General features: G+C 35.6%; 1 protein-coding gene across 2 annotated transcripts in view; it reads left to right on the top strand.

Moving 5' to 3' along the window:
- Positions 1 to 16,450, top strand: part of KIF14 (kinesin family member 14) — a 60,645-nt gene extending 44,195 nt beyond the window's left edge. For both annotated transcript variants that reach the window (XM_044000042.1, XM_044000043.1), the window contains exons 24-30: positions 475 to 699; positions 895 to 1,073; positions 4,237 to 4,395; positions 6,225 to 6,353; positions 10,232 to 10,306; positions 11,612 to 11,750; positions 13,766 to 16,450. In XM_044000042.1, the coding sequence (XP_043855977.1) occupies positions 475 to 699; positions 895 to 1,073; positions 4,237 to 4,395; positions 6,225 to 6,353; positions 10,232 to 10,306; positions 11,612 to 11,750; positions 13,766 to 14,157 (1,298 nt within the window). In that variant the 3' untranslated portion in view covers positions 14,158 to 16,450. The remainder of the gene's footprint in view (positions 1 to 474; positions 700 to 894; positions 1,074 to 4,236; positions 4,396 to 6,224; positions 6,354 to 10,231; positions 10,307 to 11,611; positions 11,751 to 13,765) is intronic.
- Positions 16,451 to 17,176: the final 726 nt, after the last annotated feature.

Below are 17,176 nucleotides of genomic sequence, written 5' to 3'. Positions count from 1 at the left end.
ATTATAGTAAGCTCTGTTAGTAACTGATTTTACGGTTTATATTGTATTCTTGCCTAGTTTTCTGTTTTCTTTCCCTTGTAATAGTACATTATTAGGTATTTAGAGAATGTTAAGTTACGCTAAAATTTCTGATAAGGGAGGAGATGAAGCTAACTTAGTTTAGTTAAAATGAGGTTTGCTGCTCATGTATGGGTTTCATTTATTGAGGATTATTCTTTCTATAAAGGAATTTATATATTATTACAAGTAAATGTATTTATTGTAGTTGTTTATTTCAGTGTGCAGCATTAGTCATTTTAGTTTCAGCTTGTAGAAAAAGAACATAAAGAAGTTATATAGTAATGCTAAAATATATATATATCAGTTTGGTTTTGTGATATACTGAGATTATTCCTTCGAAGGATATATTTGTTTCAGATTAAGCAATGAGTACAACAATTATAATTTTTTGTTCATTATTTTCTTTTTATATAGGTTTGATGGAGAAATCAGACAGCATTTATTCAAACTCAGCAGAATCTTTCTTGCCTGGAATTTGCAAGGAATTGATTGGTTCAGCATTAGATTTCCTTAGTCAAAGTGATGATGAGGAAAAAACTGTGGCAGACAGCTTAATTACCAGTTTTCTTAAAATTCATTCTTGTATGACTGCCATTTCCAAAGCTTATGAACAACAAGATGAAGAAAGTCAAGATAACTGTGAGTGCCTCCTCAGCTTTTTAACAGTTACTTTCTACATTCCCCCCCAACCCATTTGAATGATTTCTTGTTGTGACAAGATTATGGATTGATTATGGATTGTTTTTGACCATATTAAAATGTTCTTGTGTTGTTCAAAATCAAATTTTCTTTTATTTGGAGATTATTCCTGATCATTGTTCTACTTTTTTGTAGTTTTTTCTACTGATCGAGCAATCCAGTCATTTTGTATACAGATGACATCTGCTTTTGAACAGCTTGTTATTCTAACCAAACATTGGCTTGATGATTTTCCACAGTCAGCTTCAAGACCTGATGATGACTTGACACAGGAAGTTAAAAAATTGGGAGGGTACTTACAATTATTTTTGCAGGTAAGTTCATCTGAATTTGATGCTTGTCATCAAACTCTCCCTGAAATTTTGACTTACAAGTACTTTAGAAATTCTCTTCTTGAGATACTTAAACTATTTGATCCCAAAAAGACTTTAAGGAAAAAGGGCAAACTTTGTTCTTATCAGTGGATTCTCTTTTGCCTTAGTACTTAAAATGGATCAAGTAGCATCAAAGAAGATTTTTTGTTTTATGCTTCCAGCACTCTGCAAAGTTTTCTTAAAGAAATGGTTGGTGCGGGGAAGGACTCTGGAAATGTTAACTTGAGGCAGCTCTACAAATAAAGATAAGTAGAGTTCATGATAAAAAGTTCTAAAACAGTAGGACAAATCCTGGATTCCTTCTTCAGCATTGAACAATATTTATTACTGGTCAGATTTCATTTTATCCCACTCTAAGGGACATTTCAAATTATACTTGAATTTTGTTGTACTGAATATTTCTTGAAATAAGTGGGTCACTGCCTGTGGCATGGACATAATTTTGTTGGACATAAATTAGATTTTGATTTATATATCTTTACCTTGTTTGATATATATGCTATATAAAGAATTCAAATAGTTATGTTTAACATGTTTATTTGTATTTTTTTTCATGATTTATTTCCCTACAACTAAGATTTCATAGTCCTTAAATTTTTATGAAAAATTACTACATATAGCTTTGCTTTACTGGAAAATGCTTTCTTTGAAGGCAACTCTAATATAAAACTGTTTCTGAGTTAAATTCTATGCAACAAGGTAATGAACATATATGTATATTTGAGATATAGATTGGGATAGAGGAAGGCACATGAGTAAATATGAGAGGACCTGTGACACAGGAAGTAAAGAGTCCAGGAGGGAAGCTGTACAGAACTGGGCTCTAAAGACTATCTATCTATGCACAAGAACAGCTTCCCATGTGGAATGTGGAATTGAGGAGCTTTCAAAAAGCAATCCAGTGCCCTACAACACAAACACCTGCATGTTGTACGGGGTCCAGTTTTTATCCACCCTTTAGATTGCTTACAATGTAGTAAAGTGGTTAGTATCCACCCAGCTGGCTTATATTTCACATTCTGCCAATTTTCTACAAAAGAGGCCATGGCTGGGGTTCTGAAGTAGCATTTTAAAGTAAGAGTTTGTTTTAAACCCTTGGGGAGTGTCAGCAAATGAAATCTGTGGCAAATATGAAGAGCTTTTCTTGTTACTGTTGTTAAGATGCCCTGACAGTGTCTTCAGAACACATACTACATCTAAGTGTGTATGCATGTGTGTATATTTGGGTTTTTTATATATATTTATATATACACATACACACACACACACACACACACATATATATATATATACAATTACTGTTATTATATATGTGCATACATATACATGTGTGTATATATATGTGTGTGTGTGTGTGTATATATATATATATATATATATATATATATATATATATATATTTCTATATAATATCTAGTCATTAAGACTTAAGGAAGGGGCAGCTAGGTGGCGCAGTAGATAAAGCACTAGCCTTGGATTCAGGAGTACTTGAGTTCAAATCCAGCCTCAGACACTTGGTACTTACTAGCTGTGTGACCCTGGGCAAGTCACTTAACCCCCATTGCCCCACCAAAAAAAAAAAAAAGACTTAAGGAAGCTGTAATTTTACTAGTGAGTATGGAAAGAGCTATTCTGACATAGTGGATAGGGAGCTGGTCTCTCAGGAAGACCTAGTTTCAGATCCCCTCTCTGACCCATACTGGTTATGAGACTTTGGATAAGCTCCTTCACAGTGGTAACTAGCTAACATTATAAGTTGCAAAGCAGATGTGAACAGGGTTGTGCAGTTGCCTGTACTGATGAAATCAGGTCCAAAACAAAACAGAACAAAAATTTTTTAATGTGGGTATTAGCTTCACTTACATGGGTCTAAGTAGACAGACTGAGAATCGCAGTGGTTGAAAATTATAGAGCTCTTCTGCCAACCTGGTAATGAGCCTCCCTGAATTCAACTAGTTTTATCCTTAAATAGTAATGATATAGTTCATCACTAGACCCTTACTTGAATCCTATCCAATCTGATCGGACCTTGTAGAGCTTCTTTTTTTCACTGGCGTTTCCTTTGAGAACATAGCTTCAAGAACCCAACCTCACCTTTATGCCATGATGGGCCATTAAGTAAACCTGGAGTGAAGGTATGTACATTTAGGCATGTAATTATAGGTATACATAAATGCTTTCTCAGTTTTGTAATGAGGTGTCCTTGAAATCATTAACTCTAGGAACCCAGTTTATCTTAATTTTTTTATAGACCTACAAATAGGGAGCTCCCAGTAAGGAATGTCTTGCACCTATGCAGATTGGCACCTGTTTTGCAAATGATAGTCTTAGAGAGTTGCCTGAGGCCTTGATAGGTTAAATGAATGTAATAGAATAAACATTTACTTACTATGTATTTAAGTACTATGCTAAACACTTTACAACTATATCTCATTTGATCCTCACAACACCCAGGAAGGCAGGTTCTGTTATTTTCCCCATTTTATGTTTGAGAAAACTGAGGCAAGCAGTTTGTTAAGTGATTTGTCTAGGCACACAGTCAGTATGTGGCTAAAGTAGGATTTGAACCTAGATCTTCCTTACTCCAAAGCCAGTCATCTACTAACTACTTCACGTTGTCTTTAATATGTTTATTATTAAAAACATAGAAATAGGATGAGTTGGTTTTTTTAACAAGAAAAAAATCCAAATTGTAAAATTCTATATATACTTGTAGTTGTTTAGATCTGAAAGTTGTTCAGATTTCTGTGTACTCTAGGGACAGCTAGGTGGCACAGTGACTAGAATGCCCAGGCCTCTAGTCAGGAAGACCTGAGTTCAAATGCAGCTGCAGATCCTTACTAGCAGCGTGACCCCGGGCAAATCACTTAACCCGTTTGCCTCAGTTTCCTCATCTGGAAAATGAGCTGGAGAAGGAAATGGCAAACCACTCCAGTGTCTTTGCCAAGAAAACCCCAAATGGGTCATGAAGAGTCAGACACAACTGAGACAACTGTACAACGACAGCTAGTCATTGTCCAATTAATTTTCTCAAATTTCTTTTCACTGCTTTTTCATCTCTGGTATTCAAAATCTAACAAGTTGATCTATTTTCATGTTTCAGGGGTGCTATTCGGATATTTCCTCAATGGTGAATGAGGTTCAGAAGAAAATTATCCAAACCATGCTACAGGCATTAAAATATGCGGGACAGTTAGCAGTTCTTAAAGGAGCCAAATTTCATCTTTCGGAAGACAATAGGGATGAAGTGGTGAATCTTGAGGTAAAGTGAATTATATTATTTTTTAAGACATGTTGGGGGGCAGCTAGGTGGCACAGTGGATAAAAGCACCAGCCCTGGATTCAGGAGGATCTGAGTTCAAATTCGGATTCAGACACTTGACACTTACTAGCTGTGTGACCCTGGGCAAGTCACTTAACCCCCATTGCCCTGCCCCCCCCCCCCAAAAAAAAAGACATGTGTAGGTCGATGTAAGAGGTTACTACTGTGAAGAGTTTTATTAGTTGATGACAAGTTCTTTTTACCTTTCTAGAAAATATATGGCACATAAATTTACCTATATATGGTGCATAAGTTTATCTATAGGACATTAAAATATTTTAAAGTATGTGTAACTTGCTTTTTAGAATGTTAACCATATTCACTGGATGATTTGAAAAAGTCATTTTATCTCTATGTCCTAGCTAGCTTTAATAATCTGCCATCGGGAGGCAGCTAGGTGGCACAGTGGATAAAGCACCAGCCCTGGATTCAGGAGGACCTGAATTCAAATCCAGCCTCAGACACTTAACACTTACTAGCTGTGTGACCCTGGGCAAGTCACTTAACCCCAATTGCCCCGCAAAAAAAACAAAAATTAATCTATCATCAGGAGTTTAATCAAGAATAGCCAATTAATGAATGAAAAATCATTTACAGTATTGAGCTGTCAACATTGTATAGTATTCATTTACTTTGGTTATTCATTTCATTCAAAATACAGCATTACATTGGAAGATTAAGACCTTGGTTAGCATTATATAAATTCAAAACTATTGAAATCTAAACTGTTTTGAGTAATCCTAAGTTTTTCTTCTTATAGCCTATAAAACTATTGTTTATTTATAATTTCTGGGTTTTAGTGTGATTTTATCTTTTTTTTAAGGCAGCGAGTAGATACTGTTGCCTTTTTTGAGGACTTAATAAGTTTTATATTAGAAACAATTAGAAGACTGCTAATAAATTAGAACCTTATTACTACTTATCTCATGAAGATTACTCATTTGAAAAAGATATTCTACTTTCTATTTTAATTAAAATCATTAGTCATTAGGGGCATCTAGGTGGTGCAGTGGATAAAGCACTGGCCCTGAATTAAGGAGAACCTGAGTTCAAATCTGGCCTCAGACGCTTGACACTTACTAGCTGTGTGACCCTGGGCAAGTCACCTAACCCTCATTGCCCCACCCACCCAAAAAATAATTAGTCATATGATGTCAAATCATATTAGTCAAATGATGGTAAGAGTCAATATGTCATAGTGGACTTTGGAATCAGAAAGACTGTGATACATATGGTCATAGGCAAGTCATGTCACTTCTTAGGGCAACAGGCAATTCTCATCAAACTAAGTTTCTGATGAGTTGTTGATCAGCATTGGTGGGAGGGTTTTCCACATTTGTATTTCTCCATATCAATTGAATCACAGGTTCTTCCGCTTTCCCCTTGTCAAAAAAGGACTAAGTTTGAATTTTTGCAAATATATTCTAAATTATATAGGCCATTTATGAGCAGGAATTCAGATTTAATGCATTTTTTGTACTAATAACTTGTCATCAAAACATAAGACTCTAAAATTGTTAACAAATAATTATTCTCAATAGAAGTACCATTAAACTCAAAATCGAGGATTTGAAAATTACAAATGTTGTAGGACATTGGTCACTTGTCATTCTTTAGCTTAATGACCGCCTTATTTTATTTTTACCTACCTAATGACCATAAAATATATTATGGTCCTAAAAAGCAGCTGTAAATTCCAGCAAAACCACTCTGTAATATTTTTTTTAAATATAAAACAGTATTTGATTTTGTAACACATAAAATTTTAGGAGGACTTCATAAATGCCATTTGTGATGGAGTGAGGTTTGGTATGAACATTCTTTTGGATTCTGGACTAGAAAAAATGAGGCAGCTTCAACAAGAACTTGAACTCTTAGGACAGTGCCCACAAAATAAGGTAAGGTGAAAGGAAATCTTTACTGATTATAAAATTGTGATACGAGCCCAATAGAGCCAGTATTCTATATAGACAGTTCTTGATTTATGTACATTTGAATTCAGAAAATTTGACTCCCTGACAGAGACTGCAGTGGTGGCAGCAGCATCAGCACTGATGCAGCCCCTTAGTAGGGCTTCTCCACTCCAGGCCCTGAAGCCCCTCTGGCTGCCTCAGCAAAGCACTGGAGAGGATGGGGCCAGAGGCGAGGGGAGTGCGAAGCCTGCAGAGCAATTCATGGTCCACTTATGTTAAGAAAGTTGACTTTCAGAATAATTTTACTGCTTTAGAAATGTGGACAGTTGAATTATTTTCTTGAAGAGACTGCTTAATTGTAGTTTCTACACATTTTTGACAGATGTGATTTTAGAGGACCAATATTGTTGTCACAGTAGCATTTTGTGCTGCAGATTCGGTTGTAGCTCTCTCACCTCCTTTCAGTAATCATTCTGCTGGTTTTTGTTATGTCCTTTCTTAGTCATACGAAAACAACTTCTGGAATTGAAATATAGCAGTGCCACCTAGTGATCATTTTGTGATTGCCCTTTTTTTTTCTTTTTTTTTTTTTTTATCTTGTCTGATCAAAAAAGTACTCCATTTACAACTTCAGGTTCCCATGTAGAATGGACAGAAATGATTTTAAACAGTTTTTAAAAAATATGCTAGCATCGTAAAGCAAACACTTTTATTAACACTGTAACATAACACTAATAATATTATATTAGCAATAAGTTATAGACTGATATTCTAGGCAGTAGTAGAGTTAGGAAAATTTAGGTCAGATCTGGTGATGACAAATTTCAGTGCAGTATTCTCATGCTTTCATTTTTCTTGTAATGAGTGAATCTATTTAAAAGCACCTTTCTCAGACCTATTAAAACTCATGATATTCATTTGAACCTGCTATGTTAATTCTTCTCTTGACACATTAAGGCGGAACATGCATTTATTGGGCTTTTGGTCTTTGTGACAAGTTTATCTGAATATTTATTATATAGATATCTGTTAATTGACTGAACTATGAGAATATAAACAAATGTCATTAGTATAACATTTCCATTTTTCTAGAAACTCCATTTTTAAAGATTGGCTATAGTATCTCAACTCATGAATGAATTAATCAGCAAGTATTTAATGAATGCCTTTAATTGGCACAGTTTTTTGTTACATCACCATAGATCATTCTCCAAATAAAGTCCTATGCTGAACCTTTCCTGTGGCTTAGAGATAACTTTTGTCTTATCTAAGCTAGACCTTAGACAAAGCCACATGGCCCATTATTGGGCCCACATTCCACATCTGTCTAGCTTGGCAAGACCTTTCAGAACTTGTGCTCCACTGCTGTAAAGTCTTTGAGAACACAAGGTCGTAGTTATGTTATTACAATAATAATTATTGTATTATAAATAATAATTACAACAATATATATTAGAATAGCTATGCTGTGATGAAACATTAGAATAGGGCTTTAGTGGAAGATGCCTTTCATATATTAGGTACAGACAAAATATATTCAAATGAATTAAATGACAAATATTTTATTTTTACATTTCTAACAAAAATGACCTTTCTGTCTGTATTTTAAATGTTACCCAGCACTGTTGGTAAATTCATTTAGTTGCTATTTGATTATATTATGTAATAACTATAACATTTTAACAAGCTACTTATACTTTATCAAATATGTGAGCTCATAAATGTTTGTACTCCTTCCATCAATACACATCACAACCTATCTACACTTTATCATTTGTGATTTTTGTCCTTATCTTTCCATAGAGGATCTGACCAACAAGTTGGAGGCCTTCCTCTATATTTCAGGCTCCCCCTTTTTCCCTTCTCTCCCACTCAAAACCCATTGACATTATCCCCCATTCTCTTCTTCCTTACTTAATCAATGTTTATTAAGCATGTACCATATGCCAGGCACTGTGCTAAACTCTGGTGATACAAAAAGAGGCAAAAGACCTGTTTCTGCCCTCAAAGGGCTTGCAATCTAATGGACTAAACCACATGCAAATAAGTATATGAAACTAGCTACATGCAGAATAAATAGGAAATAGTTCATGTGGGGAAGGCACCAGAATTAAGAGTCGTTGAAGCAGGGTCTTGTTGAAAGTGGGATTTTAGTTAGGACTTAAGGGAAGCCATGGAGGTCAATAGTTGGAGCAGAAGAGGAGAGTGTTCTAAGCATGGGGAACAGACAGAGAAAATGCCTGGAGCCAGTGATATTCCTAAAGCTTAGGCCTATCTCTTCCTCTAGGACCTATACAAACTCCTTTGTTTGCCATTTAAGGCCCTTCCCAAACTGGTTCTGATCTAACTTTCTAGCCTTTTTATACTTGACACACTCTTAAGAATTTGGTACAGCTGAATTGGCATTCCTCGCACCTGACACTGTCTTGCTCTTGTATGGGCTATCCTCTGTGTTTCCTCTTCACCTCCATTTCTTAGACTTCCTAGTTTTCTTCAAAGTACAAGTGCTCATCCAACCTGCACTTCTGTGCAGTAATGACAGAAAATCCATTCCCTCTTAAGGCAGCCTGTTTCACTTTTGGACAAGTCTAATTGTTAGGACATTTTTCCTTGAATTAACCCCAATTCTGCCTCTCTGCAGCTTCCACCTGTTGCTCCTAATTCTGTCCTCTGGGGCCAAACAGAAGAAGTTTTTTACCTTCCCTTTTTCTACCTCCAAACCCTTCTATATCATTCCCCATTCTCTAATTTTGTCCTTACCAGTTTAAAGATCTTTCTTCTTGGAAGGGAGAACAGAAGAAAATAAGAGTAGAGTGGTTCTGCATTCTCTCCATCAGCCAGTGTCACCATCTCAGTCACCTTATATAGGTGTTCTATGCCTTCTTTGATCTTCCTCTTTCTCCATGAAGCCCTTTTTTTGTTGTTCTTTGTGATCATCAGCCCAAGCTATTTCTGAGCTTTAGGGCTTCTGACTCTGTCCTGGTAGGATTATGCCATGTGCCCTAATCCTCATCTCTTCATTTCTTTTTAAAATCCAAGTTGGTCAATGAATTTCCTGTGTATCTACTTCAGTCTCTTTAGACAGATTCCCTTTTCTTCCTCATTAAAAATGTCTTTCATTTTATTTTCTGAATTTAATTCTTACGAATCTGCCATGTCTCTTGTTTTGACTTCCCCTGCAGATTTTTTACCATAAAGTCTAGCTGATCCATTATATTGACCGAGCTTCAGAATGAGTGGCCCATTTATTGGGAGTCGAAAGTCTCTTCATTATGTAGTGATTTGGGTTGTATCAATAGCTATAACCTGTCCTGTTCAGCCAACTCTCTCTCTTGCCTAGTTTAAATGTTATATCTAGGAGCAGAATCTGAACCAGATGATGTAGAATAAATGGAGTTTTGGAGCTGGAAAGGACTAGAGATCATTTAGTCCAGAGGTGTCAAACTCTTGGCTCACTGACCAAGTAGAAGGAGAACCAGATTAAAATATAATTGATAAATGTTTGTCAAAATAAATAAAAATACAACACAAATAATGTTATTTTGTCAATTTCTTTTTTTTCTTATTCTTTTTTTTGTGGTTTTCTAAGTCAATATGCAGCTCACAAGGATCCCTTTCTGTTGGAATTCAATACCACTGATCTAGCCTAACCCACTGTTTTTACATACTGGGTTCATTGAAGCCCAGGAAAAGTGAGGTGCTTTATGCAAGGTCACACAGTGTGCAAGAACTAGGACTAGAACCAAGATGTCCTGATTTCCTGGCTAGTGGGTTTTGTTTTGTTTTATTTTCATTACACCAACATCACTGGGATCATGTAATTACTATTATTTTTATATCTAAATATTACAATTCCTTTATAGGTTATAGAAAAGATGAAAACTAATGCTGTAGCATTGACCAGATCCGTTGAAAATACTATTGCTGGTTGGAAAAAGGTAAGAGAAACTTTACATTTTTCTCATTAAATACTGTAATTTATTTCAGTTGGTTTTCTTTTTTTTATTTAATTGAAGCATAATTTTTTTAACCTTCCTGAATTATTTCTGTTCAACAGTTTTAAATACATAGCATGAATCTAGAAGTGTTACCTACCCTGAGTACTTCTTGCAAAGGGAAGGGACTTGCTTATGGGCACAGATCAAAGTACTTGACTTGGAAGCAAGAGCCCTCATCCTATGACCTGGAAAACGTAAATCTTGCTCCAGTCATGGAGCTGGCTAAACTTATTTTCTATTTGGTCTCATTTCTTAGAACTGTTCTTGGTTATAAGAATAAGTAGCTACACCTATAATAGTTTGTCATACTTCAAGAATCTGTGATTTCACTTCCTATCAGACAGCAGGTGGTACAGTGGATAGAGCAGTGGGCCTGAGTTCAAATATGAGCTCAGATACCTACTAACTGGGCCCTGGGCAAGTCACTTCACCTCCATCTGCCCCCTTTTGCTCATTTGTGAAATGGAGATGATAATAGCACCTACCTCCCAGTTACTTAATCGTCTTTAAGCCTTTATTTCCTTCTCTGTAAAATGATGGGTTTGGATTGGTCAATCTTTAAGGTCCCTTCCAACTCCAATGTTGTGATTCTCTGTTAAATGTACATAAGAAATTTATATTAAATTGTTCTGTCACATTAAATTTTTGTGAGTTTCATAAGACCTCACTTCATTCAGATTAGTTTAATAGGAGTCTAACAACATATCATCTTGAAATAATAAAGATTTTGCTTGTCAGGTCAGATAGCAAAGTTATCCTTTTACTTACCTCTACATTCTGCCACTATCCCTTCTCCATTTTTTTATGAAGACAACTTTTTTGTTACAGAATAATATAAAAGAGCTTAAGTTAAATTTGAGGAGGGGATTCTTATTTCATTTGAAGCATAACTTTACAATGTTATCTTGGTGGGGGCAGCTAGGTGGCGCAGTGGATAGAGCACTGGCACTGGATTCAGGAGAACCTGAGTTCAAATCCAGCCTCAGACACTTAACACTCACTAGCTGTGTGACCCTGGGCAAGTCACTTAACCCTCATTGCCCCTCCAAAAAAAAAAACAAAAAACAAAAACAAAAACAATGTTATCTTGGTATTTCTTAACATTCAAAGTACTGTTGTAAAATTTGATCTCAAAACCACTTAACATAGTGATAAGATTATAACCATTGAAAGTCATTCTGAGAAAGTCTCATTGCCTTGTGATTCTACTGCATATTTTAAATAAACTTTGCTTTATAAATACAGAAGGATTTTAGAGCTCAAGCTAAAGAAGAGGAGTCGGTACAGCAAGATGTGAAGAAGCTAATTAATCTTGCTACAGAATTCTTGAAGTTGAAGCATTGCTTAGAACAAATTAGTCAAATTGTTATTTCTGCATTGAAAGGTATTTACCCCAAATGAGATTCATTGTTTTGTCAAGACATCTTTTTGTAAGCACACTTGTCTTCCACTTTCAGTAGTAGTTGACTCTTGCTTATCTTCTTCATCAACTTTAAGTTCAAGTATAGTTACTGACATAATTGGCATAATAGTAATTGATACCCATTTCCACTTCCATTTAATTTATTTAGCACCTGCTACTCATCTCCCTTATCTTCAAAGAACACAGCTTCAGCTCTTCAGTATCTTCAAGCTTTTGTCCTACCCTTTACTCCTGAAATAAACAGGGGAAAGTGTGGCCTCTACTCCCTTAATATGCCTTCTTTCCTCAACTCATTGCCCTCTGGCTTTTTATTCTACCACTTTACTAAAATTCTTTCTAAAGGTCACTGGTGACTTCTTAAAATGCTAAATCTGTTAGTTTTGGAGTTGTTGTGTTTGTTATTTTTTCCAACCTTCATCCTGCTTGACTTTTTGGTAGCATTTAATGTTGTTGACAACTTATTTTCCTGCAACCTTTCTCCTCAATTGACTTTGGTGACACAGCTCTTCTGGTTTTCTCCTACTTATCTGTTTCCTTTTTGTCTCCTCTGGTTTATAAGCCTCCTTTCACTTCTTGGACTTCCCCCAAAGTTCAGCCCTTAACCCTCTTCTCTACAGTTTGTCCCTTGAAGATATCAGACACTCTCATAAGTTCAAATTTTACCTCTCTGCAGATGAATCCGAAATGTATACATGTAGTCATATAAACTACTAGCTAGGTATGTCTCCCTGGATGTCCCATTTTGAATTGTCAAACTCAAAATGTCCAAAACAACTAAATGTTTCTCCTTCAGAACCTGTTCCTCCTCTTAGCTTCCTTTATCTGTTGATGCTACTAACATCTTTCCAGTCACCCAAGCTCCTGACCTCAGTGTTCTCTTTTCCCCTCATCTTCTGTATTTAAGCAGTTGCTAGTCCCACTACCACATTTCTCAGTTCCACCTCCATTTCCTCACTCGTGTTATGCCAGTTTGGACTTTCACTTCTCACTTGGTTGATCATAATGTTCTAGCTGTTCTTCCTGCCTCTAGTCTGTTTCCTCTCCAGCCCATCCTTCATACATAGACTGTCAAAATAATCTTCCCTAATGCACAAGTATGATAACGTCACCCCTCTGCTTAGAAATCTTCAGTGGTTTCCTAATGTCTAGAGCAGAGATGTTAATCATACACACATGCAGCCCACAACATTGCCAACTGTCACTAGAACCAGATTATAATGTGATTGGGAAATACTTAGCAAAATAGATAAAAATACAATAAACTGTAGATAATGTTAACATACTGTTTCCTGAATCAATATGCACCCGCAGGGTTCCTTATGTACTGTTTAGTGGCCTAATTTCTACTTGAGTTTAACACCACTGGTTTATAGGGTAAAATACGAACTCCTCTTCTCGGTCCACAGTGTGACTTCAGGCTGCATTCCCAGCTTTCTTTGCCATTATTCTCTTTCCCATACTCAGCTTCCAGTCAAACTAGACTACTAGTCAGGTTTCAACCTGGCATCTCTCACCTCTGTATTCCCTCAATGTCTGGAATATACTCCGCCTTCTTTCTGCTTTGCAGAATCTTTTTCTTCCTTCAGTGTTCACTTCAAGTGCTACCTACACCTTGAAGTACAGGAGTGATATGAACTAAGTCTGGGAATTAGATCTGTCACCTGATGATTGCTGCTCAGATAATAAAAGTCCATATGATTAAAGGTGGTTCTGGAGTGACTTGTGCTGCAGAGACAAAGATTTACTAGTTAGCAGGGAATAGTTCTTGCTAACTAATAAATAATATTTAATAAATAATTCCTTGCTATCTAATAAAGTGAATAGCAAGGACTATTCCTTCCTATCAGTTTTAAATGCCTTGATATACTCACCTTATATCTGACCTAAAAGAAAATTGCTGTTATGCAAAAATTAGAAAATACCCAGAGGCATCAAGAATTAATTAGTTTCCTTTTTTCCCCCTTTTTCCTGTATAGGATTAGGATCCTCCAATGATGTTATTCTGTTCAAGAGTTGTGTTGAAAATATTTGCAACTTGGCCAGGCATTTTAATGATAAGTTCAGTCTATTTACATCACTTTCTGATTCAACAAATGCCTATGATGATAGAATATCTGATGTTGCCTTCAGGGAATTACAGTCTCTGGCCAAATCGCTCCTCTTGGATTTTGAATCTGAAGAAACATTTGACTTGGTAAAACCCAAGGAAATATTTAAACAAAATAGTAAGGATGAAGAAAACCACAAACTAACAGGCACTGAATCTACTAGGAGTAAAGGTGTACCAAAATGTGTCTATGAACTTCAGCCTCCATCTTCTGCTCTTTGCACAGGGGACCTTTCACCCACTAATATTCAGTGGGTATAAACTCATATGTGTCTATATATTTTGTGACTACCCAAGGATGAAAAAGAACATTTGATAAATCACTTTGTTAATGCAGGAGGAAATTTTGCATAAGGAAAAAAAAAAGCTCAGTACCTCATACAAGTTCATAACATATTAGTTAACATTATATTGGGCTTGAAGAACTTGTTTACCACGTGAAAGTAAAGGAATGTATGTACGTGACACCTACAAAGCCACTTGACAATTTTCCCCTGATGATAAATCAGCAGGGACATCAAAGATACCCTATTAAACAAGCACTTAGTTAATTGAGAGTTCTTGGAATATCATAAACAAAATCCCAAAATATTTATGACAAAATGAAATAGGGAATCCAAGACCAAATGCGTGGTCATGTCTTTAGCCTCTGATAGAATGATATTGCTTTGTGGTGCTAGGAGTTTGAGGTTTTGATACTAGCTATTTCCCCAAATACCCAGTCACTGGTTCGTTAGCTATATTCAGTGGTTCCCTAAAGGTGGGAAATATGAACAGTCGGTAAAATGTGTAGGCATATCTTTTCTTTTCAGCTAAGAAGGGTTTGTAGAAACCTGAAAATAACAGGAATATGTCTTTTAAGAGGGGTTGCCAATGAGAACTTAGCTCCAGCAATTTAAATTGCATTGCAGCTGTTATTCTTCTCAAGGCCTTGCATCATTTTTTAAAAATAAAATGCTCAGGACTATAGTTTTCCTAATTTTCCCTTAGCTATAAAGACCTTTATCAAAACATACATATTTGATGTTTTCATTTCATTATACTCCAATGATTTCCTTCTAGCCCTTACTAAAAGTGTCAAAGTTTAGGCAAGCAGTAGGAACGAATTTTCTGTCATAGTTGCCTTTAAAAAGGTGTGTGCCTATGTAGTGTTTGTAGGATCTTATGAATGAAGGTGTAAAGTCTGAATTTTAATCTAAGAAAAGATAGAATATGTGCATACATTTGTAGAACCCCTTATCTTAGTTTATCATTATCTTACACTTTCCCTTGATAACTTTAAAGTAGCTATAGAGCCAGAAGTATACTCAAGATAACATTTTCTGAAAATTTGGGAGGCAGTGTCCTATTTGTTTTTCTTTGTTTTTAATTATTTTTTCAATTTTTCAATTTTTAATTTTTTTTTAGTCCAATTCTTTAATTCATCAATGTTTATAATTAGTGTTGTTTCATTTTCATGTCCTAGAGAATGATGCCAAATGGGTATCTTTGTTTCCTTAAGCAGTGATTCAGTTAACTAAAGAAAATCACCTTTCCCCTAAGATCGAAATCTACATCATAATAGGAGGGACATTTTCTCTCCTTTTTAGCAGATCTTTTATACCTAATTAAAAATTGCACACTGATGTCAGAATCTGAGCCTGCTACTGAAAAAACTTAAAAGAATGAAAGGTAGGACTTTTCACCAATGGCACAATTGTTTCATTATGGACTTAAATGAAGAATTTGTTGTTGGATGGAAACGGAAGCCCTTTTGAGACACTTGGGCATGGGAACAAGAAGGTCATTTAACTTTTAGGATCTTGGGAAAAAATAAAATTAAATGTCTCTGAACTGCTTAAGGAATGTGGGTAATTTGTGATTCTGTGTGGTTGGGCTGAAGACACCATTTTCACAATATTGAATAGTTCCTGGAAAGCAGCTCTTTTAAGCAACACAAGCACTTTGCTTTTTTTTCCCTCTTAAATACTGGTATAGCACATTACTTGTCTAGAAGAAATTGGCTGCTTGGGATAATGCATCTAATAATTGTTTTATTAATGGAACACTTCCAATGAGCTTCTGCCATTTTGCCTTCATAATTACATGATCTGAATGTTATTTTCAATATGTCCCAAATTGAATTTGCTTTGTTGCATTTGAACTGTTGCATTTTTTCTAAACCTCAACATATTTTAAATAAATTCTCTGTACTGTAATTTTGCCTCCTAAGTTTTTCAGAAGTTTGGATATTTATGTATGCTTTATTTTTTGCTTAGAAGTAGCACACATTTGGTGTTTCTCTTAAAATATCAGCACAGTGATTTACTAATTCATGAACTCTCTAAAGCAGGTTTTGTCTTTATGTTCATTATTGTAATCTTTACCTCATCCCTTTTAAACCCAGTACTACATTGGTCAAAACTTTGTAAAGTCTTTGTATATCTTTTGTATGTATTTATATTCTCAAATAATTGTCCCTATATTTGAATGGGCTATGAAACATATATTTTGCTATTCAGAATCATGTGAGTAACTGTAAAATATTGTAACAAAAATGCTATTAATAAATCTCGTCTGGATCAGAAATGTCACTATTCAGTTTTTCGATTCTATTAATGTCCATTTAGCTATTTCTCCAATTCATCATTGAAAATCATCTTAATTACTTTGCTGTAATAAAAATCGACTCTTTTAATTTATGCATATAAATTCTAGTGGGAGAGACAATATATACATAAATGGGTACACACAATATGGAGAGTAGATGGAAGGAAGATTTGAGGGTGAAGACACTAGTAGCTGGAGGGACTGGGAAACACCTCCTGGAGGAGGTGACACTTGAGCTGTCTTAGCAGAAGCCAGGGATTCCCCAAGGTAAAGGTTAGAAGGAAGAACAGTCTAGGCATGGGAGACAGTCAGTGCAAAGAGATGGAGCATTGTATGTTGGGAAGTGAGGAGTCAGAAGGCCAAGTAAGCTTAGCTAGAGGAGAATAATGTGTTAAAAGACCAGAAAAGTTTGAAGGGGGGCAAGTTTCTAAGAGCTTTAAGTGCCAAGCAGGAGTTTATATTTGATCCTAAAAGTAAAATGAACCCACTAAAGTTTATTTGGGGGAGACTTGAGCTGAAGGAAAATCACTTGTGCAGTAGTGTGGAGAATGATTGGAATGAGGAGTAACCTTGAGGCACGGAGCCCGGTTTCTGTTACAAGAGTCCAGTGAGAAGAGATGAAGGTCTGAACTAGGGTGTGAATGATATATGTGAGATCTTGTTGAGAAAAATCATAACATTTTGTCATTGA

This window comes from Dromiciops gliroides, chromosome 4 (genome assembly GCF_019393635.1).
Source record: "Dromiciops gliroides isolate mDroGli1 chromosome 4, mDroGli1.pri, whole genome shotgun sequence".
NCBI lineage: Eukaryota > Metazoa > Chordata > Mammalia > Microbiotheria > Microbiotheriidae > Dromiciops > Dromiciops gliroides.
This window is presented reverse-complemented; position numbering and strand designations above follow the sequence as displayed.